This window comes from Neopelma chrysocephalum, unplaced genomic scaffold (genome assembly GCF_003984885.1).
Source record: "Neopelma chrysocephalum unplaced genomic scaffold, ASM398488v2 Primary Assembly neopelma1_79, whole genome shotgun sequence".
Taxonomy (NCBI): Eukaryota; Metazoa; Chordata; class Aves; order Passeriformes; family Pipridae; genus Neopelma; species Neopelma chrysocephalum.
Window position 1 is genome coordinate 5,402,380 of NW_020897740.1, and position 25,874 is coordinate 5,428,253.

Consider the following 25,874-nt stretch of genomic DNA (forward strand, 5'->3'; position numbering starts at 1 on the left):
CCCAACACATTTGTCACAGGGAGGCCGGGAGAGCAGCAGCACCAAATGCACACTGCAAAGCAAGGGCTTTCCTAGATGTAGCCATGTGATCATTTCACATCATACCTCCCAGAGGTCATCTGTGCCATTTGATAAAAATGCAGCTTTTCAGTCAGCTCTTTTCCATGACATTGAATCAGCTTTGACAGAATTAACTAAAAAAGATGAGCTTATTTAAATCATCAGCATGCTGGGAGTCAGGATAGCTTGAATATGGCAATTCAAAGCATCAGGACTCAAAAAAGCAAGATATGGCACATTTGTCAAGTCATTACTGTGTTCTAAAGTGGAGTTTCTCTAGAACCACTTACTCTGAACACCATGTGAAATTACATCCATTTAATAAAATTTTAAGTTCAGGAGAACTGCAATGTAACCTTGACCCACATAAGGAGAAGAATGAGGTCTCCCCATTCACTCCTAATGAAAAGCTTTTTCTGTTGAATGTGTGTTAAATGGCCACAAGTAGCTGTGACACTTAGGTCACCCTTAAGAGCCTTTAATTTGAAGACAGAAGATAGTTTCAGTTGACATTGGAAAACGTATGGGAAAAGAACCAAATAAGCCATAGACATAGGCCCAAACACACACATTCCCAAATTTCAAAGCTAGCAAAACTGCAGCAACACAACCACTATTTTTATCCTGCCTCTTGCATTTTATTTGGATTTGAGCTTGGGAGGTTAATTTCTTCAGTTGCTGCACAATTTAACCAGCCAGGAAGTTTTATGTAGGAAAACTTAAAATGGCTTTACATGTTAATGTGATATTCCTTAAGGAAAAAAAACCAAACAAACAAACCAACCAAGTTGGAAGTTGTGGTTTCCTCCTCCACAACTGTATTTTTCCAAATGCTTTGATAAATAAATAGAGCCTCCACTTTCTGGCACTGTTAAGCACAACATATATTCAATTGTATTAAATATCCCATAGCAAAAAACTTATTTGATATATAGTTAGTGAACTTAAAATTAGGTAAACTAAACTAGAGCACAGACTAGTGGTTTTGAAGTATCAATAGGAGGTTATTTGCCACCTGACAGACCTCAAGGAGAAACTCCACACATAGCTCACAACCTGTCGTTGTAACAAAAGAACTCAAGAGCCATTTTCATTAATTAATATATTTTCTGCATTATAGTTAACATATGTACTTTCTTCGTGTCATCCTTATTTCGTTAAGTATTGATATTTTGTTATATTCAGACATGAGTACATTTTCAAAGTCTTTTGCAATAAATATCATAAAATAATAGAGATTCACATAATAAATATTCTTTACAATAAAAAAAGTTTTAACAGACTTTTGTCTTAAAAATAGTTGGGATTCAACTTTGTGTTTTATACATAAAATATACAAAAAAGGACCACAATTTGTGGCTAAGGCAATAAAACAGGGACAGAATAAAATTATAAAGTACAGAGCAGAGCTAAACTCACTAAACCAAAAGGATCACAAGAAACTTGAAGGATTCAAGAACATTTAGGTGACTCAATGACACCTGAAGGCTGTTTGGATATATGAACACCACCAACTTTAATATCAACTGATACTGACAGACTATAAGAACGGGATTAGGAGGGTGGAGCGAGCAATATCCTTCAAAGATTGGACAGCAAAAGAAACAAATGAGTGTGTTGCAGCCACAATGTCTCCAATGTGAAGATCTACACGGTGTAGCAAAAACTGAAGTTACATTGAAAATGTAAAAAAAAAAAAAAAAAAAAGCAGGAGGCAGGGTAATTCTCAGGTGTGAGAATGTTCCGAAAGTTAAGACAAAAAGAGAGGGTGAGAAAAAAAAAAGATGTAAAAAGAAGCAGGCTGCTTATAGAAGAGTCAGACCTTTCATTTGGTGAAGCCTTTATTTTACATCCCTCTCCAGAAAGAACACACACAAAAAATTATTTCACAATCCAGCTCACTCAGGAAAGATTGGCTTCCTTGGCTACCGGAAGGTTAAGGAAAAAAACCCCATAAATTGCTGAGAAGGAAAAACATCTTTGGGAAGAGATATTCACAGAGCAAGAAGCTTCAAGAGCCCAGTGAGCCCTCACTGTCTCTCTCAGGAGTGGTTCAGTTACAAACTCAAAGACCCTGCCCAAGTGAGCGACAGGTGCAGATACCAGGTCCACACTTACCAAAGAGCAGCAACGACTACGTGAAATGCTCCACACTCAGCCAAGTCAATAGGAAGAGGAGAGCAAAGATGCAAAGGGAAGAACTTGTGTATCTGAAGCTGGGGAGACAGAAAGGAAAGGAAAAGAACAGTCCTCCCAAAACGGGAGAGGAAGGGGAAGAAGGAAAGGAAAAAAAAAAAATCAGCTACAACCTGAAAAACTGAAGTTGGAGGAAGTAAACCTCCCTCCCAAAATCATGAGGGCTTGCCCTGACCCCGGGAGGGGCAGCTCTCCAGTTTACAATAGACAGTGTTGGAGTTCTTGCACCGGCAACCCGGACGATTGACGCGGTCGTAGCACCCTCGGCAGAGTTTTAGGCATCCTTTGGCCGGAGGGTAGCAGAGCAAGCAAGGCAGGAACAAGGACATGGCTCCCATGCACAGGTACCTAGAACAGCAGTGTGACTGGGAGCAGGAGCAGGGATTATCCGCGTAAGAGTCCCCTTCATCGTCGTTGGAACAGTGGTAGAAGATCCCTTTGACCAGGCACATGCAGGTGCCGTACTCCACCATGCTCTCGGCCGAGCACAGGCACTGCCGGTTGCAGGCCAGGCAGGACGGCAGCGCCCTCGGCGCCGTGCACTCCCCGCACTTGCACTTCCCACACTGTTCGCAGATGAACTTGTGCTGCGTCAAGTCCTCTTTCAAAGGACCCTTCAGATCATCCACGATCAGAGACGACTGCTTGGGCTGCGCCCGGATTGTCCGATCGGATCTGTGGCCGGAGCCCGGCCGGGACGGGGGTGACCGCCCCAGCAGCCCTTGCTCCGAGGAGGCGCTGCTGTTGCTCCCAGAGCTGGCCGCGCTCCCTGTGCTGGTCGACCGGCTCAGGACGGGAGCCCTCGTGTTATGCTGATGTGCCACGTGCCCCACATGGCTGGACCTGTGTTCGTAATTATTATTCACATTAATTGGTATAATCTCGTGAGTCCTTTCATGCTTCTCCTGCCTCGGTGCTGTCCGCGGAGCAGACTTTTTCACCACAGAAGGACCTTCGGTGTATTCGTTGCTGCCCCTGATGGCCTTGATCTGGTCCAGTGACAAGATCGTCGTGGGCTGGCTCTCCCTTTCATAGTCCAAACGCTGCCGGCTGTCCAAGGAGGGCTGCTGAATCACCACCATGGAACCGCCGCTGCCATGCTGACCTTGGGGCTCCATCTGGAGTGATCTCTACTGCTGGCATTCAGCGGGAACCTGGCATGCATCTGAAACCCTAAAGTAAGAAGAAGACAGAAGGTGTAAATAAACACTGCGTGTGTACATGTACACACACATACACAAGATCAAGGGCAGAAGAGGGATAAAGCACGAGAGACTTTCTGAAAACAGAAATGATCTGGCAAAGCCCAAATTGCCCGAGCCACCTGGTACTGGTCTCTTTCAGCAGGGGATTACAGCAACGCTGAGGATCTGGCCAAAGTCCAGTAGTGGGGAGAGTATGGATATGGCATCATAGATGAGGAATGCAAAGGAGACCCCATGCCATTTAAAAAAAAACAGTATTAGCTGGTATGCTTGCTTGGCAAGCCATAGGAAGTGCTTCTCCCTTGCCACTGAACTCAACATCTGCCTAACTAGCAATAGCAATTCCGAATGCCCCTAAAACTGAGTTGGAAACAGGCAAGAACACCATCATGTTCGTGTTCCACATGGCAGAGCAAGGAACATGACCAGTTCTCTTCTCTCTGAATCTGCAGCATCAGAAAGCTCAACAAATTCGCTTCCTAGTGCATTTGGAAAGTCTCCTTCTTAAAGTGACGTATGTGCATTACAGAGTCCTGAACTAAGTGCTGTCAAGTGGCCAAGACATTTTCTATGAGAAAGTAACTCAGCCTACAGATCTAACAGGCTCCTTATAAAATTAAAGCAAGGGTGCAAACAACCTGTTTTCAAGTATTTCCTGACCACAGCCCAAGGTGTGAAAGAAAAATGGGGTAGAAAAGGCTAAGATGAACTAAGTGTCAGACAAAAAGTACCTGAGGATTCATAAGAATGTTAAGAGCAGATTAAAAAACCCCAACAACAACCTCAAAACACAAACAAAGAACAAATCCATTTTCACCAGACAGATTAAAAGCTTCTCAAATAAATAGAACATCTTCTAGTCTTTTAAATAGTGGAAGAATAGTAAAACTGTCACATATTTCCATCCATTTTCATCCTGCCTAGCTGGCAACATGAAGATTGCAATGCTCACTCAGAAAACTGCAGTGACAGTTCTGGACCTATATAGAAGTTTAGCTGAGTATTTAAATGCCACACTTACACAGGGAACCAAGGAAAAAAACCTGATTTTCTTTACTGTCAGCCAGAGGAAAAGTCCCTTTTCACCTTTTCACTCCCCTCCAAGATGTCATACCTGTTTACCTGAAAGCAGGGAAGGCTAAGTGCTATCAAGCATTTCCAAAATTCATCCAATAATCCTAAGAAAGTGTCTTATCTACCCCGAACACAACCAGCACAGAGCTGTTCCCACTCCACAGAGAAAAGAGCACTGTGCTGTGGAAGAACAGAGACGACAAGAACAGAAAACCTTCTTCTAACACAGTCAGCATGAACAGTGAGCGACAGCTTCTGCCAGGACACTAAGTCTTTCTGCTCACCCAGCAGTCAAAGACTTCATTTTACATCTAGCATCACCTGTGTGGGCTTTAGGGCCACCAGATCAAAAAGAAAACCAAACACACTCACTTCTAATTCATAAAATACAATCTCAGAATGGTTTGGGTTGGAAGGGACCTTAAAGACCATCCAATCAGTTCCAACCTCCCCAGTCATGGGCAGGGACACCTTCCACTAGAGCAGGTTGCTCAGAGCCCCATCCAACCTGGCCTTGGACACTTCCAGGGATGGGGCAGCCACAGCTTCTCTTGGAAACCTGTGCCAGGGCCTCAACACCCTCACAGAAAAGAATTTCCTCCTACCCCACACAACAAGCCGCCTTCTTCACGAGCACTGAATACAAATCCACAACGGACCAAGGGTGAATGAATGCGAAAAGGGAAAGATTTACAGCTGTACCAGCCAGGAGCTGGGCTCCCCAGGGGATGAAAAACAATATCCCAAGAAAATGCGAAAGACATCCAGTGCCATCTTTGGGGGGAAAGCGCAACATCAACGCGGCGCAGACTGACAAGCCCAGCTGCAGATCGGGGCGAGAGCTGAACCAGGCACCTCCACCCCCGCGCAGATCGGTCGTAAACTGGTTCCCCCCGGACAATAAAATAAAAATAAGCAAAATAAAATAATAAAACAACGTACGGTGCAGGCGGCGAGAGCCCTCACGGTTCTGCACCCGGGGCTGCGCTCCCTCCCCGCACACCTCGGGGGGTGGGATCCCCCTCCCCTTCCCCGCACCCGCTCGGACGCGCCGCCAGCCCCCCCGTCCCGTCCCGTCCTGTCCCGCCCCGCTCCCGCAGCCCCGGGCGGGCGGCGGCGCGGCGCCCTCTGCGCCCCGAGCGGAGCGGAGCGGATCGCGGCGCTGACGGAGAGGAAGGAAGAGGAGGGGAAAGGGGAAAAAAAAAAAAAGTTATGAATGAAAACATGGGCTTTTTTTTTTTATTTATTTTTCTTTCCCTCCTTCTCTCCTTTCCGCAGGGGAGGGCAGAGCCCAGCCCGGCGCTGCCTCGGGAGGGCGGAATACCCGGCGCTTAAAGCGGCAGCGCCGGGGGGAGCGGCCGCTCAGCCCCGGGGGTTCCCCGCGCCGCGGTCCGGCACCCTCCGCCCCAGCCCCTCCGCCCCCCGCCTGCCAGCAGCGTTTGGCGGGTGTTTTTGACCTCCTGCTCGTTCCCAGCCCACTGCGGTCCCCCGCGAGCCCTCCCGCGGGATCCCGGTCCCTATATTTCGGGAGGGGGCCGGTGGGAGGGGGGCCGGGGCCGCCCCTCGCCAGGCGGGCGCCTCTGCGCCCCGCGGCACCTGCTCGCCGCGGCAGCGCCGGCCCCGCTGCGAGCGCTCGGCGGGTCCCCAACTTACTGATATATCTGCGGGGAGTCACCGGGAACGGCAAATCCAGCGGGCGGGGGGCGGCGGGGCCGCGGCCCCGGCTCCTCGCCCTCCCGGCCCCGCGGGGCGGGGAAGGCCGGCGGGCTGCGCTCCTCGTCCCCGCACAGCCCTGGCTCGCCGATCTCCACGTCCTAGTGGGCCAGCGGAGGGAAGCCCCGCTGTGCTGCCCGGCGCAGCCCCCCTCTCCCGGGGGTCAGCATCAGCCGCCCGCCCCGGGCTCGCTCCTCCGCGGGGCGCCCAGGGGAGCAGCGCTCTCCTTCCGCAGCGGGGCTCTCGGTCCGGAGGCGACGGGCAGCAAATCCAGCCCTTCCTGCAGAGCGGTGTGTCTGGATCGAGCCTCAGGCAGCGGCAGGCTGCGGCAGGCAGCGGGGCTGTTGCGATGCAGGTCTCTGGGAAGAGGCGGCGGGTGCGCGGCTCCTGCTCGGGCTGTTTGTTCTCCTCGGCCCGTGAGTGCAGGGCTGCGGTCCCGCTCCGGCGCTCGGCTTCACCGCATGGTCCTCGCCGCAAGTCCCGTCTGGCAAAGTGCAACCACAACCCCTGGTGCGAGAAATTTTGGTTGGGGTTTTTCGTTTCAGTTTTTTGCCCCTTTTTTTTTTTTTTTTGGTTTTCTTTCTAAACCAACCACGAAGCTGCTCTCGCTCTCCAGAGCAAGCTGCGAAGGAAGCCAGCGGCAGCGCGCAATGGCCCTGCGAGCTCCCTGCACGCAGCCATGTGCTGGCTGTCGCTGCCGGGGGCCGGGTGACAGGCTCGGGGCACGGGCAGGACGCGGTGGCCACGCACACCGCAGCCCGGCACCGGGGGCTCCGCAGGCTCCTCGCTATCCCGAGAGGCTCACGCCAGAGAGACCCCCGTCAGGTCGGGCGGGACAGGCAAAGCACCGACCCGGAGGTTCTACGCGACCAGCGAATCGCGACCAGCTCGGAGCTGCTCGCCCGGGGAGCCGACCCCCGGCTCTCCCGCCCGCTGCCCCGCAGCGGAGCTCAGCTCTCCCGCACCTCCCGCACGCCTCGCCCGGCGGCCGCCCCCAGCCCAGCCGAGCGCAGCCCGGGCTTCGGGGAGCCCCCGCCGCCCGCCCGCACCTGACCCGGCGGGACGGGCTGTGCGAGCGCCGCCCGGGCTTACCTAGGGCCGGGGTGAGCGCCCGCCTCCCGCGGCACATTGGTGGCGCGGATGCCGCCGGGGCAGTGCCGGGGCCGCTCCGCGCTGCCCCGCCGCCGTGCCGGAGTGAGCCGGGCCGCGCCCCGCCGCTTTCAGCGCGCAGCCCCCGCCCGCCGCCGGCCGCGCCCCCCTGATGTCAGCGTGTCACCGAAATCCCGGCGTGGATTCCCCGCCCTCCCGCCGGGAGCCGCTCCCGCGCGGGTCACCGCCGCTCTCCGCGCCGGGACGGGGGCGGGAGGGAGAACCGGCCCCTCTGCGGGCCCCGCCCCGCGTTGTCCCGGCCCCCGGGGCCCGGCCGGCAGAGGGAGCGCCCCGGGGGCTCGTCCCGGCGCTGCCCGGCCCCGCACACGCTCCCGCAGCCGCCCCCGTGCGCCGGCCGGGCGGGCACAGCCGCGCTGCCGCCGGGGCACCGCCGCGCAGAGGCTCTGCCGAGGGGCTGAAGTCCTGCCACGCTCCCCTGACAGCCCTGCAGAGAGATTCTGGTCTGTCTCTTACCGTCAGCGCCTTCCCAGCGGGGTCTGGCCAGGTGGAACAGCCACGCGTTTATTTATATTCGCAAGATATCTTCTGCTTCTTTCAGCCCGTTACAGAGGCAGCTGAGCACCTCGGAAAGCACTCGCTCCTGTCATCCTTCCATGAGATAGGAAACGGCTCTTCCCACCGCGTTACAGCTGGCGCTGAAGCACCGAGGCATGACACGGGTTATTTACCCGGTTGTCTTTCTCTCCCGCCTTTCCAGCCCAGCCTCAGCAAGGTCCCATTCAAAGCTCACCACTGCATCCCTGCCATGGTGCTGAAGAGGTACAGGGATGCCTCCAAGCCGTTAGTTTAATGGCCAAATACTCTCTTTGATTTTTTTTTTTTTTGAGTGGAGAATTTTAAAAGGCAACTAAAAGAACATGGGAAAATGATGTAAAGGACATCAAACTTCTGAGAATTATTTCATAACAACATGCAGAAGTTGAGACTTCTCGTGCTTGGCTGGACATCACCGCAGCCCCAAGTTTATCTGAAACATTCTAACTGGCTTTTTACAGCGTCTTTCACACAAATCATATTCTCCCACCTTTTGCCTCAAAGAAAAGAATATACATGGAGTTGCTTGGCAGGAAAATTCATCCAAAAGCAAACAATCCCTACAAACAAGAACAAACTAGTACAGAGGTGGCACTCAGTGACAGTCTGTCCACCCAGCTCACACTCATGGACGTAGCACAATTGTGTTTCATTAAACTTCACTGGGCTTGGAAAGAAAACACCGAAACTGAAATTTTGAAAATTTCATCATTATACAAAAATTTTACCTCGACCACATATTTCTCTAGGAAATAAAATCTTTGTGCATTAAAGGTTCTATACTGAATACTAAAATACTAATATTAGTAATAAAATGACTTCTAATACTTGTGAGTTTGTAATTAACAGTTTGCTGATATAGACAAACCACAAATACCATCTGCCAATTACAGAGGCTCAAGGGCAAAAAATGGCATACAAATCTTTGGCATGGAATAAAAATACCCCAATTCAGCATTAATGTTGCTGGGGGGTTTAGAAAATGTGGTTGCTCACCAAAAGCATTCTCAGGTACACCTCGAGCACAAACTACATAACCATTTTCAGTGAACTCCATCTGAAAAGTTTGGAACTTTAACAAAAAAAAAATAAATCCAACTGAAGACCCAAAATTACTAAGAAAATGAAAAAAACCTACTCCTTCAGAGTTAGTCCTTAGTGTTGCGAGTCCATCTTGGAGCCTTTGGGGGTAGCAGGGCTCTGTTCCACCACTGAAAATACATTTAGCAATTGTCTTTGTTCTCACAGAAGTCCATATGCACTTTTCCTAGGATACTACTGTGAAAACACCTCAGCACCTTTCTTTTCACATCTCTAAACTAATACCACCTTAAAAACCCTATGCCAAGTGTAAGAGGTTGGTTTTAGAAACACAATACTGGGCTTAAATGGGTCAGTAAAATCAGCAAGAATACTGACAGCTGTTTACTATCACCTGGCACCCGAATTAATACTTCACTGAAGGAAGGGAAAACCCTCCCGTGGATTCAGAAGGCTCTCCACAGACTCAAGCAAATGTGCCTGCACCTCACACAAGCCATCTCGTTAGATTTTTCCTGGAAATTATGGCAGCCAGAAGTTTGGGTTAGAAAAAGGAGAGCTACATTCTGGAGAATAAACTGGCACTTTGGAAGAGGGCTGACACACCTTTATGACTACATCCTGGCACAGCCTGAACTCGAGGAGTGACACACAGACAGGAATCCGATGCAACCAAGTTATTTTCCATCTCCAAACTGCCATCTAAAGGTGCCTGTCTCCTGCTCTGACAACAAGTCCAGAGACCAGCCCTCTATGCCCGAAGTTAATCCTTCTAAAAAACCTCCCAGAACGGAGTTCAAGAGACTGAATGATGGCTGAGAGCCGTGATTCAATTCCCATTTCCGCTTTCACTTTGAGGATCACGGACTGGAGATAATCTCCACCCTCTGCAGGCAGATGCTATTTCTCCCTCGTGCAAGCTTCAGCCTGCCAAAAGGCACATTGGGCAGAATAAAAGCAGAGTCCACCTTCAGGTTTTTGGTTGCTTTTCTTCCTAGTCCACCCCTGGAAGCAACTTTTATTTCTAGGTCACTTGACTGACCTTTATAGGTAGTGAACTACACCTTTGTAAAGATGAATCGGATAAACTGTGATCCTCCCACTATCAGTAATGAGAAACTGCCTCCCACCTGGGAATACCATTATAAATTGCCCTAAGCAGTATCTCTTAGCCCTTGCTAAGGCACAGATCCCAGTCCAGAAGGAGGACATGCACTCACTCCCGGTCACAAAGCCAATATGGCTTTGAGGAAACTCAGCAGATAATGCGTTTCCCTTTATGCAAGTTACTTATCAGTTAGTAACCAATCTCCACAGATGCATCAACACTTCTAAAGTTAAGAGGAATTCAAAAGCAATTAAAAAACCCCACACACATTAGCATTTATAATGAAATTACAAACAGAATTGTTGTGCCAGCCTTACCTGTAGCATGTGTAAGTCAGGTATTCCCCCCACCGGCCATGCAGCGATGATCTTGCAGAGGTGGCTGTCAGGAGAAACAACTGGAACCTGCAGCTCCCCAGAGCTTTGAGGTTGCACTAGATGGAACTTTGTAGGTGTTAATGCTCGAAGAGCCTCAGAAACTCTCGGTGCAAGGAACTAGTACGTGCTTGTTGGTGCAACACCAGCATAACTGACTTTTTAACACACTAGTAGGCCTATAAATACTACAAGACAAGTGGAAACAGCCTCAAGTTGCACCAGTGAAGGTTTAGATTGGAAATTATGAAAAATTTCTTCACCAAAAGCACTGGAACAGGCTGCCCAGGGAGGTGATTGAGTCACCAACCCTGGAGGGATTTAAAAGGTGTGCAAACGTGGTACTTAGGGACGTGGTTTAGTGGTGATTTGGCAGTGCTGGTTTGATGGCTGGACTCAATGATCTTAAAGGTCTTTTCCAACCTAATTGATTCTATGATTAAGAAAACCCCAGCAAACCAACAAAATCAAATCCTACAGTAGTTATGAGACACTACTCTAATCATAAGCACTGTGGACAGTTTCTTAGCAGCTCACAGAAAATCCTGGCAGTCCTGGCTTAAGCTGGGGCATGAGATGAATAAAGGTATTCCCGAGAGCCAAAGAAGTAAAAACCATGGGTGCTGTGGTGAAGGACTACCCTGACAGGTACAGTGAATCACTTCAGGGTAAGGAAGAGAAAGTGAAGGCTGATGTGGTAGCGTTTCCGATCACACTTTCTGCCAGACAGGTTGACCTTTATCTGAGATCAAAGGCACTGGTAGCTGGGGATTTCTTCAGCTTCTGTGCAGGGACTGCTCTCAAAGCTCTCTGAAGAAGCGCAGCCCATGCGCCGCTACCCCTTGGCGTCACTGCGCAGGCTGGGGAAGGGCACACAGGAAACCCTCAGTTACAAATAGAACCCGGGGTTTTCACTTCAAAAGATAACATCAGTTTTTCTTAGGGGCAGAAGAGACAGTAACAGGCAGCAGCCAGGCAAACCTGAGAACAAAGGGACGAACCTCAGCGTGAACCTGCTTCATGAGCACTCGGAAGGTGGAATCAAAGCACAGGGGAAACGCTGCAGAGCGAGGTCTGTGCCCAAATTCAGCACAAATTATACAGAAAGAAAATGCCAGGGTCTGTACAATAGGTTGAGAGTTTGAGAACATGCTTTCCCTTCCCCATCTTTTGCACCATGTCAGAGAAACCAGTGTTTTCCTTGGGTAATGAGAGGCAAAGCTTCATTCTCCTAAGTGCAGGCCACGGCCTGTGTCTCTTCATTTTTCACTATTCACTTGCCATAAAGGCAACGGGTACCTTTACCTCTCTCCTTCAGGTATCCATAGTTATCTGTTTTCTGAACAAGTTTAATTCTTCCTTGGAGAATTGCCTCTGTAGCCTTCATGTTTAGCTGCTACACTAATTGTCTGCGCTTCCACAAGACGCTCTGATAAGGTACTGATCATGTCTTCATTACTTTGTATTCATTGTTAACTATTTAACTAATATTACTTCATCTGCCTGCATTAAAAAAAACTGTGAAAAAAGGAAAATTGTCATTATTGCTTAATAACAAAAATAACTAATTCACATCTATTGTAAATTATGCTACCTGCAACTCATTGTTTCCTGCCTTAGCACTCAGCAAACTGCCTTTTACTACCCACTGAGACACGAGTCCTTGCACAGAAACGAACCTTTCCCATTGCTGTTGGAGAAGTGGCCGCTCCCCAGGTGTGGGCTGCTTTATTGGAGGAAGAGGTAAAGCTCTCTGCTAATTTAAATACATGGCTCTGTGTGTGATTTTTATTATCCAACCACTTGTGGTGACTCGGGTGTTAGCACAGCTCCAGGAATGCCTCCTGTTTATCAGGTTGTGCAATCCGTCACTGTCAGCTGAAGGAGGTCTCAGCAGCAGCGTTTCTAATTTGATTTGAAAATATACATGGAAACCTGAGACTGCTTTTAGCAAGAGTGATGGGGTTGGCCTAATGAACACAATCTCTCGTCGTTCTCAAGAACGGTGTGTCAACAACCAAAGTTTAGGTTCCCTCCACAGCCGTAGCAGCTTCTGTGGAGAAGCAGTAACTTAACATCTATGTCACGTTCTTGGTTCTGCTTTACCAGTCAAAAGGCATTTCAGTGAGATTTTAACAGACCACCTTGGATTCCCTGGAATGCAAACAGGGAGGAAGCTTTTCCACGGATCTCATGATGAGAAGTTTGCACCAAGCGTTTTTTTTTCACAGAAACTTCTTCCCCTGAGCCTTCACAGGGGTGTACGATACCAAATGATGCTATAAAAGCGTGTGCCTAGAGAGCCAGTTCTCAAACAGCTTGGGTGTTGTCATTGCTTTTGGATCAGAAATTGGCTACAGGAAAAGGAACATGCAACAGGAGCAGCATGGATTTCTGGCTGCAGCATCATCCACTCCAATACATAAATATTTATAGATTTTCACTTCTCACGGGAAAAAACAAACAAACCAACCTCACACCTTTGCTTTACTCTTTTATGGTGGAAAAGACATGGAAAATCTCTCACCACAACTCTACAAGAGTACAGTGACCTCACTGGTATTTTATTGCATCCTATTGTGAGAATGATAAAATATAATTTGCTATTCACCTGTATTTTTTTCTTCCTTTTCTCTTTTTCTCTGTCTTACTTCTCTGAGAGATTCTGTTTTGCGTTTGGCAATTCAAGTGTCAAGTGCCCCTTGCATGTTTGATGTGGTCTGTTGTACTCCAGGAGAGCTTGCTAGTCACATCTTGAAACTGTGCTCTATAATAACAAAAACGACCTGCCAAGGAATATTCAGTGTCAAGGGCGGGATTCTGCTCCTAGGGAAATCAAAGTTATTACCGGTTTCCTTTGGGATTGATGAAGTCAGGAGACTTCATTTTGGAGAAAGTATAAAAAATATCATCCCTTAAGAGCTTTTGGGTTGAAAAGGCCAGATTTCTCCCACCAAAAAGAACTGGGAGAACCCTTGACAACGAAGAACATAAAACACACATGCCCGTGCACATGCTGTCACGCTGCTGATGTAAACCCCCTCATTTCCATCGGGGTGGGAGACAGGCTGTAGCTGTGCTGCTCCAATTCCACACAAGCCATAGGGAACGCTCGCACTGCCTCTCCTGCTGGCTCTCACCCAGGAGGACGTGTACAGACACACACTTAACACGGGGAGGTTATGACACCAAAAGCTCTGTGTGTGTGTGTTGGGGAGGGGGGTGGCCCCTCTCTTCCATTCCCTCAGTAACCCTCTATTTTGAAACCACTCCTGTGATTCTTGTCTCTTTCTGCGACCAATTAAACATTGTTCCTGAGAAGCCAAAAAGAACTGTGAAGTATAAAGGCCACACCTACTACTGAAACGTACCCTGCTTAAAGTACCTCAAAGCCTGATCAGCATCCTGTATGTATTGCTTCCCAAGGTCAGCAGTTTTGAAAATCTATGCAGAAAATGGAATTTCCCCCTAAAGTAACCCACTAACCTTCCAAAACACTGCAATGATGCTACTGCAAGGTGACAGTTCTTGGAGCATTGCCGGAATACTGAAGCATTCACAAGGGAGGGACTGCACTGTTGCTATTCGTGTAGATTTACAGTGGCAAAATCCAACCTAAAAAGCCTCTGAATAAAGACAAAATTGCCAAGTGTGCCCAGCTGAAAAACAGAAAGCACATTTTATCTTAGCTTAGAACTGTGGACACCATTGCCTGGCAGTGTTTGCAGTAATTCCACGTCCTGTTTATTAAATAAAAGAAAAAAAATCCCTGATGACAGTTCCCCAGTGTGTTCCAGTCTTTTCTACATGGAAGGCCAGACAGAGACCTCTGGGTATTTAAAAAAGGTCGTCCTCAGCTTCAGCAGATATTGAGGTCAACTGCTCAGCTATTATTTATGTCCATTCCTCTCAAAGTAGTGAAATACCTGTCATCACCAGGCTGGATTTCAGCTCTGTAGAGGGCAATTATCAAAACCTAAACATCAATCTGTTAGAACTTAAACACCACTCCGTCCTCATAGCAAACTGACATGAGTTTTCTAATTCTCCTCCAAATGCCCCATTTTCAGAAAATTTAAACCTTATGCAAGTAAGATCCAATTTTCAGTATATTTTACCATACTCTGAGTCTATGCTGAAGGTATTGTACAGGGAAAAAACCCAAACAAACCAACACCACACCTTTCTTTTTCTCTTTTATGGTTGAAAAGACATGGAAAAGATCTCTCACCACAAGTCTGCAAGAGCATAGCGGTAGCACTGCTCATATTTCATCACACACAAACAGTTTGAAACATGGGAAGTAAATGGAAAACAACATTTTTGAAGCTGGACTGGTGTCAAGAATTACCTTTCAAAACCATTTGCTGTATTTTTTAAACTTGCCACGTGAAAAAACAACAACTTCGAATCAATTACAAACACTCCTGCAGACTCATTAGCTCCCGTAGACTTAATTTTGCAGGGTACCAACTGCTTTAAAGTAAGAGTGCTCAGCACTTCTTAGGAAGACACAGAAAGAATCATTTGATCAGAGAGTTCTTTCTAAGGCAGGAAGGGAGAATTCCTATTGTCTAACGTCCCTGGGCAAAGAAAAGGGAGGTTGAAAGGAAAAAACATGTCAGGAAAAGCAAGCTGAGAAGCTGAGAACTTCCAAGGTATGCATTTCCTAAGTCATATCCATCTTTCCATGTGCTGTTAGGTACTTGGATGCCCTTATGTATACTGGTTTGTACCTACAAAGACGCAAAGCAAATGTGAGAGATGTATTAAATGTGGAATCACTGTTTAATTCAAATTTGTTCCGTGGGGAACAGCTGAACTAGCTCTACTGTGGCTATTAAAGATAGTTAAGACAGAAGATGGCTCACCCATTGGCTCTGTTATAAACTTAGGCTTTGAACTGAAAGAAAAAAAACGAAAAAAATATTTTCTCAGTGTATTTCACTTGATTTCAAGTGAAATCACAATGCTGCTCAGTCAGGTTCTGGCTAAAAATAAAGACACTGGAGTTCCCAGTGCTGTGGACTTCACTAAGGTTAAATGCATTTTTAATCTTGGTAATACAAAATGAGTGTCACAGCCTCACTGAAAAGTCAAATTCTTGGAGACCAACTGAGCTGTTTGCAAAACCAAACACAATGTAACTTTTTGCAATACACTTTATCACAGCTTTGTTTCCCTGAGGAGAACTTCGTATCTTTATCAGAGAAAGTCTGGCCTCAGGCAAATGAAAGCAGGAAAGTCAAATCCTGATCTCCTTACCCATTTCTCTGGATATCCCACTGCCTTCACTGGACAGGACACCTCAGCCAAAGCTTATAAATGTTACTGCATCACTTGTTTGTTTGGGGAAACGTGCCATGTTCCAAATCACTTCCACATCATCAATACTTTCAGCGCTACTTGCTGCTTGAGGAAAACAATCCTTCCTGGCAGAGAATGGGAAGGAAGCAGCATTACAATGCCTCTATTAAGAGAAATGGCTTCCAAAGGTGTCATGACAGTAGTTCAAGGCAAGGAGGACAGTGGAAAAGATGGAACAGAAGTTGATAGGAGCTCAGTGGGAGGAGTAGAGCGATACAGATGGACTTGTCTTTTGTCAGAGATGTGTTAAAGGCTTCTTTTACATTTCACAAAAGGATATATTACTATAATTCCTCTGTTTTCAGCACCTTTCCCCCCTGTATCCAAACAACGTGCTTCAAACTTTGCTCCAAGTTATTCTCTGATTGGAGGTAAGTGAATACCACCTATGGTAACATAAGCAATGACCGAGCTCCTGGAAAACAAGCCGCTCTGTGGCATGGTCCATATATTATTATTATTATATATATTATTTATTAGTGGTCATTAAATTAATTGCTGTATCTGTAAGCAACAAACACAAGCTGACAGGCACTGTCTGTGTGGCTGACAGGGCCAGGAACAACACACTACACGGTTCCCAAGGCACAGCAGACCCTGCTGAGAGAAGGGTGGCTATTTTTTAACATAACATCTCAAACCAGTAATTACTTAAGAGGTTAATACACCTAGAAGCCTTTCAGACTGCTGCTTGATGATGAGTGAGATGTGATGGCGCTGGGAAGCTCATTGCCAGGGACAAGGCTCTGGAAACCACCTGTGCCGAGGGGGTGGATGGCTGGAAAGACCCGCAAAGGAATAAATGTCCCTCCGTCCCTGCTCTGAACGCGCCGCCGCAGAAAGACTTTGGTCAGGCTGCATTCTGTTCTGACTTTTTCTTTCACTGTCTCCCCACCCAACTTCACACAAATTCTTATAGAGGTTATGTACAGACTTGTACAAAATGGAGACTGACACTGGCTCTTGGAGGGTTTCCCAGAGCAAGTTTAACACAGATTATATAACACGTTACATCTCTGTTGGTTGGTTGGGTTTTTTTTATTTTTAATATAGATGTTATTATACTACTAGTCTATTCTTCCTAGCTTAACCCTCCAACCACCCTTTCAAACAGTTAATTATGTTTTGCAGAGATTAAAAACCTGAGGTTATTATATGAGCTTTGTTTCCAGCCCTCACATAAGACAGCACAAGTGTGCTACAACCGGAGGGTCTCAGCGAGCCACAACCACCATTATTTTCCCTTCACACACACCACAATGAAGGTCACGAAGGGGGATCTTTAACTGATGTAACAGTGGAATTTTAGAGCTAACACAGAATTTTACTTTTATATTCTATTCTTTAATCAGAAATCTCAAAGTGATCTGCCCAGCTTGGTCTCAGCTTCTGTGGTTGTGTCCCTTCTTCCCAAGACAATGCATTAGGATAAATCCAGCTTAAATTATAGGGCACTTAAGGATGTTGACTATTCCCAAAAAATTCAGGCTAAGTCCAGTCCTAACAGAACTGACTGCAAGACATAAAGCCCACCTTTGTGCAAAACCATCTCCAAGATGCTCTTCCTGTTATTGTTGTTGTGCGTTTTCCTTCTTCTCCATCTCATTGTTTTTCTTGTGGAGTTTAGAAATAAACAATGAGCAGACTTTGAAGAAAGGAGGAAACTGTTCACACATGCTTTCTACTCATCTCTCTTCCTCCTTGCTTTTTCTTAGATTTTTATTCTCCCAACATATCCTCATTGAGAAAAGGGGAACAATTCCCCTCCTTCCTCATGATACCTCTACTAGATACTAAATTTTCTGAAAAATTCAGAGGAGAAGAATCTATGTCTTACCTTTTTCTACTGAAGTAATCTCTGCCACCTTCTATACACCTCAAGTGTCTGAGAGAGTCAAGCTCCAGAAACACATCTGCTAATCCAGTGCTGATGGGGTTAATGAGATCAAAGAGAGATTCCACTCTGTGCTTAGCAGTGAGACACTTCCTACCACAGGGCCAGGGTCACTGTAGCCCTCCTCCAGCTCACCTAAATCAGCATCAAAATAACACAAATCAGCCCCTACTCTGATTAGAATCAGTATTCCCACTTTCTGTCTCCTTCCAACTCCATCAGCCCCCTCACCTCTCCACATTAAAATCAGTCAGTGATTAATTTCAGGGTAATTTTCCCAAATCACGTTTATTTTCAAGCATGCTCTCTATCTGTTCTCCTCTCCCGCCCTCCCCTCACCATCATTAATCTGTAAGGGCTTCACGTGCTCAAAGCAGGAGCTTACCTTCTCACCCAGCAGACAAAGTGATCCCAAACTTCAGCTCCCCAACAGCCAAGCAGGTAAAGAACAGCTCTCCCAACATCTTCTCTTAAGTCTCCCCAGCAAGTGCAGGAAGGGGCCCAACAAAGCTGTATGCAGCCAATTGTGTTATCAAGGCACTTGGCACTACCAGCTGATCCTTGATTACTATTCATCCCTCGGGAAAATAAAACACCCTTTTGTAGTAAAAGTGTAACCGGTTACTATGATGCATTACACATCAACAAAAGCAGCTTTTTACCAAAATTACAGATGATGAAAGCCTGGAAGTGGAATCAGACCAAGGTAACCGGTTGTTTCTACATGTTTCAGATAGAGAGCTGACAGTTTAACCAAGATTTTTACAGTGCTAGGAAGAAAGTGGTGGCTGAGCTATTTCACATATTTGTACAAAAAAAGGGTGGAGAGTTCTGTAAAACAAATGTTTTTCTGTTGTAGGGACCTTTCTGGTGCAGCATCCTACATGTGCTACTGCCAGCACCGTAGTAACCTCAATTTTCACGGGGTCTTGAACATTTTTAACAGGTCTCTCTGCCATTTCTGTGCTTTTCTTGAAGTTTTCAATATGTTTTCATATTTTTCTTTTTTTTTTTTTAACCTAAGAGAACTGCTTATTAAAGAGCACAGTTATCTGCAAGGCAGACTGTACACTAGGTAGAAGGGTAGAATTTGCTGGCTTGGTGGAATAATCCCTACTTAGGTGGTGAGGAAGCATTCCAGAATATTAAAGGATTTGTTTGTTTGCTAATCTACTTAAGCACCCATAGGCTTTAACACCCACAACTTGTGTGCTTTAGGGATCTTTCATGTCCCTGGCCACTCTCAGTGCAACAGCTCTGCATTAAAGCTGCAGGTTTAGACCCGAGGCCGTGCAGCAAGCTGAGGATGGGACACTCACCTGCAAAGAGCTCCATGGCTTTGGTCCAGCCACCCACCAAATCCTCCTCTACATCCCTCACAGACAGTGTTTGTTGCTGCAGTAGCACACACAAATCACTCTGCTGCTTGCATCCTGCGCTCCTGCATCCAACCCAACCAACTCTGGGACAAGACAGCAACCCAAGCACCATGAAACCCCCTCACACGTCCTGCAAACAAGGCTGTGTGAACACGTTTCACACCCTCAGTTTGGGGAAAACTCGCTGACAGAGAAGGGGGGTAGCTTTAAGCAGCATTAAGCAGAGCAGGCTTGATGTAAGCAGCTGCCCCTGTGTGAAATTTGAAGCTCTTGCCAGCGGTGTGGAGGAAAGACATGACCTCATTATTCCACAGCCCAGATAATCCGTTCCTGGATAAAGTGAGAGCTGACAAGTGTTTCACCTTGAAGGTTATCAAAGCCCTTTCCACACTTGGCTGATGCAGAGCCATTTTACCAAAGAGGGATGTGAAAACTCCTCTGTGTTGGTAAAGGAGATAAAAAAATCATGGGGTGCGTGGTTAAGAGCACATTGTGATCCCACACACACACAGGTATGAGAGGAAGAGACCAATGGCATTTCCAGAACCATTTATGCAAACAGGATATATTTGCATGAGTTGATAAAACATTTTTCTCAGTATTTTGAGAGTTGCTGCTCTCAATTCCTTTCATCTACCTCGAGGCACTTTCTCTAGATAAGTGCTTAAGGCCTCTCTTGACATCAGCTGCCCCTTCAGCACCTCCAGAAAGGTAGTTTAGCTCTCAGCCGGGATAAATCACTCTCTGGACCATCTCCTAGTATCTTTCCAATGTTTGCCAAGAGTGATTCCACTCCTCTCATCTTTTAGTTGGATGAACCCAAGCTCTATTGTCATGGATTTTACACAGGCACGTGCAGACAACACACTAGCCTGAAATTTTGTTGGAAGGAATCACAGAATCATTTAGGTTGGAAACGAACCTTTAAGATCATCCAGTCCAACTGCTGGACCCACAATCTGTTTGAGCAATGGCTCCACACTAGTTCAAGGGGAAGGAATGTCATCTGGTTGCCATTGCCTCCTCTTGCAACACCTGCGCTCTTGCTGGAGGCCTGCCACGCAAACACAGAGCGGGGCTCCTCTCTCCCCCTCACCACAGAGAAAACACACATCTCCTTCTCCTATCAGGGCTCTGGAGCTGTTGGATTTAAGGCTGCAGGGAAGAATGACACCATTTAAAATATTTAACACACAACATATAAAGCCCTGGTGAAAACGCGTGGCTACAGAGAAGACGAATGAATGAACAGGTAGCAGAAAGAGCAGACGCAAACCCCAAGATTAGAGGTAGGTTTCAGCTGGAATATGTCTTCCAGATGTTAACCTGCCATGCAAAACATGCCCAACTACAACTGCAATCCTACATGCCTCTTGCACCTACTCCCTCAGGAAAGCTCCTTATCAAATTGTACACATTACATCAGCTGGGGTGCTTTCTTTCATGCCAAAGAAAATAAAAAAGGCACCAGCAAAAGCAAAAGATTTTGGGGTTCATAGGAGACAAAAATTATTGCAATTCACTACAACTAGAACAACAACATTAAATACAAAAGGGTCACAATGTAAAAACCAATTTTCAAAAAGTACCTCTGCTCCCACAGCAAGCCACTTCCCATGGCCCTGACTGCATCAGCACAGGAATCATCTTAAAACTCAGAAGGGTGAGGAAACACATTTAGTTTTATCCCAACTTTGGGATCACAGGAAGCAAGGCAAGTTCTTTATGCCTGCTTTTGACTAGTTCTCCCAGGGGCTTTTGCCAAGGTTGTGACAGTGGGTGCCTGCCTTCCAGGCACATGCGTGACTCCATCTTCCAGGTACAATTCCTCCTTAGTTCTCTCCTAGCTACCACTAGATAGCGGGATGCCACAACCCCCAGGCACTGGCATTTCTAGTGCTGGCAATACTGTTTCACCTACCCATCAGTTGTTTTCTCTGGCAGAGCCAGGAAGAACCAAAAGCCTTCAGGGTGAGGCCCCTCACAGGCCTCACACTCACCTGTTGCAATAGGGAGACACGGTTCTCCTGCCCACAACCTTGTGTCCATCACTGAACTTCATCTTCCCGGGGCAAAACACCAGATTTACACTTTGGCTTCCTCTTTCCCCCTCTCCACACCCCATCAGCAGAGTTTGAGGCCTCCTTCACCAGGAAACATCACCCCCAGCCTTCCTGCAGCACTAATGGACGGATGCTCAGTTACAGGAGCATTATGTTTGGCACGTGCCCAGTTTCCGAAGGGGAATCACCACACTCTGACATTTAAAATGAGTAAAGAAGCTAAAAGGAAAGAGCCAGCATACACAAACCACAAAACAAAAATCCACTTTAAGGACATAATATTTGAAAGGGCTGACAAGTCTAAATTCAATGATTTTGAATAACCACCTTTGAAAGCGATCTTTATTCTGTCCCTGATGTTTTCCCTCGCACCTGAGCTGAGTAAACTGTTTGTTCTGCTCTCATTCAGAGACTACAGGAAAACTATCCACAATAAACTTCATTCTTTTTTCCAGGATTAAGAATTGTATATCGTACGTGCAGTGAAAATCTGTTTTATGCATTAAGGAGAACACAGGACTGACTTTTTAATTATTTTTTTTTAAGTGAAGACATTTTTGCATTTTGATCATAAATATTCTCCTGGTCATTTTTGACAAACCTGTCAAAAGACATTTTATGCCATTTTGCAAGACGTTGTCATTGGAGGAAAAAGGTAGATTTTTGTATTTAAACAAAATGTGCCTGAAACATTGGAAAGCTTGATTTAAAGGTAACAATTCTGCAACTCAAGCAGTATTTGGGCCAAAAACTGACTCCAAAAGATAATAGCAGGCAGCAAAAAGACTCAGTTTCTAAAGAACGTAAAGGAGTCTAGGAAGTCAGTCTCAGTTAAAAAGAGGATGGGAGGAAGATAGATGTTCTTCTCAGACACCTTCTGCTCACTGAGCCTTGATCACTGTATTAAAATAACATCTCATAGAAACACCCAAACAACAACAGTGATTAACCCAGCAGAAGAGAGAACACCTCTCTCTTTGATTCACTCTGCAGCACAGAGGTGTTCAGGCTTATACGGCCTCACACTGCAAGAGATTTGATTCAGAGCCAAGGCACGATGTGTTCAGTAAAACACGCTGTGAAAAGTTCAGCTCTGAGCTAAAACCCACTTGTTTAAATGACAGGCCAACGGGAGATGCCTCTGGAGTGCTCTGTCCTACAGTGCCCTCATCAGTAAGTTCCAATGAGAGGCTCAGGGTGCAAAAGCTCTCGCCAAACTGGATTATGAAAGGACTACAGTGATGGTGTGTTTTGACCAAAAATGAATTTTTGGTTATTTTTCCAGAATTCTGACAAGTGGGTTTCAAGTTGCTAGTCCGTGATAACAGCGTTCTGTCATTAGGAATGAGATGGGGAGTCATCATACCTTTCTTTAAATCTCAATTTATCAGTGGCTTGGGATGGATTGAGATCCTGAGTGGTGCCAGACTGGCAAAGTTTTCCAAAAATAACTTTTGGGAGCAACAGACACCTAGGGACTTCAAAAATCTGTCATCGCCTGTTTTTTTTTTTAAGAATACCTTACTTTAAAAAAAATCAAAAATCAAATTCCACAAGCCCAAGGATAAAAAGGGGATCTTCCTGCATCCAAAATCACTTCAGGCACGTAGGTGTGTATCACGAGATCTGGTACCACAGATGTGGTACCACGCGGGTGAGAGGATAAACATTTGCAGGGATGTTTTTTTTTCCCAAGGCACAAACAACAGACGTGGGCCAGCCTTCTGTCCTAAATGTCCTCAAATTCAACGTGCAAAATTCCCTCTGATGGCAGCAGGAGTCCACAAATGGAAAGGCCAGACAGCTCCTACCTGCCTCTCTTGCAGCTTCTCAGTTCACATTCACGCCTTGGTGCCTGTTCCCAATAAATCTGAGCACTTCCAAAGGAATGGCCGTATATGAGTTTTGCTACTCATACAGAGCATCGCAGAGTGTTACTTTTAGGCTACAAAATTACAAATAGAATTCACTATTGGCAGTAAAACCTGCAGTCTCTCTTTCCTCCCTTCAGGAACAGACACCAGAGTAAAGTGCCAGGGGATAAAGGTATGGCATTTAATTTTTGGAAACATCAAAAATGTAATGGTTGTGACAAACGGTTCACATCCTGAACTCCAAGTTGGAGTATAGAGAATTTAGAAAAGAAGAATAAAGTAGCTTCAGTTGCAGTCTTGATCTCCAAGGCAACTTTTCCAGTTTATAATTTTCTTAATTCCCTCTGTCTTTGGACTATTAAAGAGACTAACAATGAAAAAAAGAAAAAAACCTGCACATACATCAGCTGAACTAAGTAAATGACCTGCTTTTCCTCATCCCTTAATCCTTGTCAGTGATGGTAAAATTAAATGCTAATTACAGAAACAATAGGTTAGCATAAAAGTAATAGAAAAGTGGTCATTTAAAAATAGCAGACTTCTGTTTAAAAGCTACAAATTGTGTACAATGTGGAACTAAGTAAGGAGAGGAAAAGCCATAATCAAGGTGAAAAAATTATTCTTTAAATTTCATACTGATAAGTAAATAACAAAGAAATATCTCTTTGATATACCGAATCCTCATAAAATTATATAAATTTCTAAATAATTACATATAGAATGGCTGCAGGAAAGAAAAGTCTTCAGAACCATCAATAAAGAAACCCAAAAAATAACCTTACCTAAAGCCTGAAATGTTATTTCTTGTTTACTTCAACAAATGAAAGGAGGATTTGAATAAAATTTTGACCTGTAAATTCTTCTACTTACCTGTGAAACACCAGGAAAACACAGAATTACCCACTGAATTTTAGGTTCTTGTCACCTTTTTTTTTTTTTTAAATTTTTTTTAAGGTTTGGATTGGTTTTGGTTTACCTTTCCCTCTACCTTTTTATGTCTGGAATGGAAAAGCTCAGTCTTTCTGTTGTGGGGAAAAAACCCTGGATATTAGTTTGCTTAACTGCATTTCATCCTGAGTGCAAGAGCAGAGAGCCCACAAGGACCTGTCACCGTTTCAAAAGACGATGTAACAAAGAAATAACTCAAAAAGATTTTATCCATCCCCCAAGTATTTTGTGGTCATTTGTAACAGTTTTTGCAAGGGGGTTTTCTTATTCATTAATTAGCATTCTTTAAAGTGGCCAGCTTTAAATTACCAATCAACATTCCTATTTATTTTGATGGAAACAAACATCAGCAACAAAAATCTTTCGCCGTGGGTTCAGGTTAGTCAAGGGATGGACAGTTTTTAGGGTGCCTACTTGCCAGTATGTCTGAACAGGAGCTGGTTAAGACCAAAGATAAATGTTTGGCTGTAATCAATTAGGATACTTCAGCTTTATCTCGGAAAGCCTGTTTGGCAGCTTTGTTGGAGATCATAAATCAAAAGCGTCACAATAATTTTCAGCATTTTTTGTAGAGAGGCCACTCCCCAGGTCTGTGCCTCACTGGGATGGTCCCTGGGATTAAACTGTGGCTGAGGCAGGAACAAATGAAGACAGTAATGGCACTTGTTGGTTCTCTCTTTAGGGCCAAGAATCCACCAAAAGTTCAGAATTTGATAATTTTTTTTTATACATGGATATACACCGAGATAAACTCACTTAAATCAGCAATCTTACTACCTGTAAAATGCACTGAAATGGTAAAATATAGAGTTTAGGACAACATCTATTACACTCAAAACTTCCACACGGACTTTTTTTTACAACAATTCTGCGTTTAATTAACTTTAGATACTCCACTCACAATACATAATTCTTCGGCTTCTGACAGCTTTACAAAGGAAATTTGCTATTCACACTGCGTGTGAATTTGTGTGTGTATTAATTTGCCTCTCAAAGCGTGTGCAGTCCGCTCTGCTGCTGATAATCTGCATAGAACTGGATTAACGAGTCGGGAATCCTCGGGGTCACGACAGTCAGTGCGCAGCGAAAGTGCCGTCCCATGATGGATTGGGCATGGATGTCTTCCTGGAGAGCCAGAAGGGCTGCTTCTCTACAGACTGCTGTTATCTGCAAAGAAACAATAAAGAAACACAACCACATAGTGTTATTATTATTACACTTATTATTATAAAATATATTACTGGAAAGAAAGAAAACAAACACAAGATCATCAACGCGCTCCAAAATGCCAGATACGGACAAGCAGAGCTTTTCCAACTTTTTTTTTAATTTAATAAATGAGGTTGTGGGCGATTAGGACATCCAAGAAACAGGATATAGCTCGAAATTCAAACCACAGTAATATTACCTTTCATATTACAGCATGTTGCAAATTAACTCGCTAATCGTATTGCCTTGTGTTAAACTCCCCACAACACCTGATAAATTCAAACCCCAAACACCAGCCACACGTTTTTTGGTCCCCAAAGTGCAAGAGCAGATATTCCCATGCTCTGTGGGCACTTTTCTTTCTCAGCTTCGCACTGGGAAAGAAGTAAAAACAATTAATTCCGAAAGGAAGGCTCGAAGGAGACGGGTGTGTGGAAGGGGAGGAGGGTTAAGGTCTCATACCCTGCAATGTGTTTTTAAGCTCTCTGGACTTCAGACAGCGGAAACAGACTGATGCCAGTGTCACTCCAAAGACACATTACTGTGGTGAAAGGAGCTTGTGGAATGAAAAGAGATATTGTGATTTCCAGTGCAACAGGGAAAACAGTGATTGATATTGACTGCTGCCTTATATCTGTAAATGAAAGAGCCAGCTGAAACACATT

General features: G+C 45.6%; 2 protein-coding genes across 7 annotated transcripts in view; both read right to left on the reverse strand.

Moving 5' to 3' along the window:
* Positions 1–522: 522 nt before the first annotated feature.
* SPRY1 (sprouty RTK signaling antagonist 1) lies at positions 523–18,669 on the reverse strand. Of its 6 annotated transcripts, XM_027689970.1 has the most exons (4): positions 8,329–9,000; positions 7,872–8,218; positions 6,189–6,755; positions 523–3,429 (listed from the first exon to the last, which is right to left on the reverse strand). In XM_027689970.1, the coding sequence occupies exon 4, from the start codon at positions 3,372–3,374 to the stop codon at positions 2,412–2,414; it is 963 nt and encodes a 320-aa protein (XP_027545771.1). In that variant the 5' UTR covers positions 3,375–3,429; positions 6,189–6,755; positions 7,872–8,218; positions 8,329–9,000; the 3' UTR covers positions 523–2,411. The 6 variants fall into 6 exon arrangements, with proteins under 6 accessions (XP_027545771.1, XP_027545773.1, XP_027545770.1 ...); XM_027689972.1 differs by lacking the exons at positions 6,189–6,755; positions 7,872–8,218; positions 8,329–9,000 and adding exons at positions 17,680–17,871; positions 18,122–18,669; XM_027689969.1 differs by lacking the exons at positions 7,872–8,218; positions 8,329–9,000 and adding an exon at positions 7,341–7,434.
* A 6,188-nt stretch (positions 18,670–24,857) lies between these two features.
* Positions 24,858–25,874, reverse strand: part of SPATA5 (spermatogenesis associated 5) — a 167,958-nt gene continuing 166,941 nt past the window's right edge. The window contains exon 16 of the mRNA XM_027689951.1: positions 24,858–25,167. Coding sequence (XP_027545752.1) covers positions 24,991–25,167 — 177 coding nt within the window. The 3' untranslated portion in view covers positions 24,858–24,990. The remainder of the gene's footprint in view (positions 25,168–25,874) is intronic.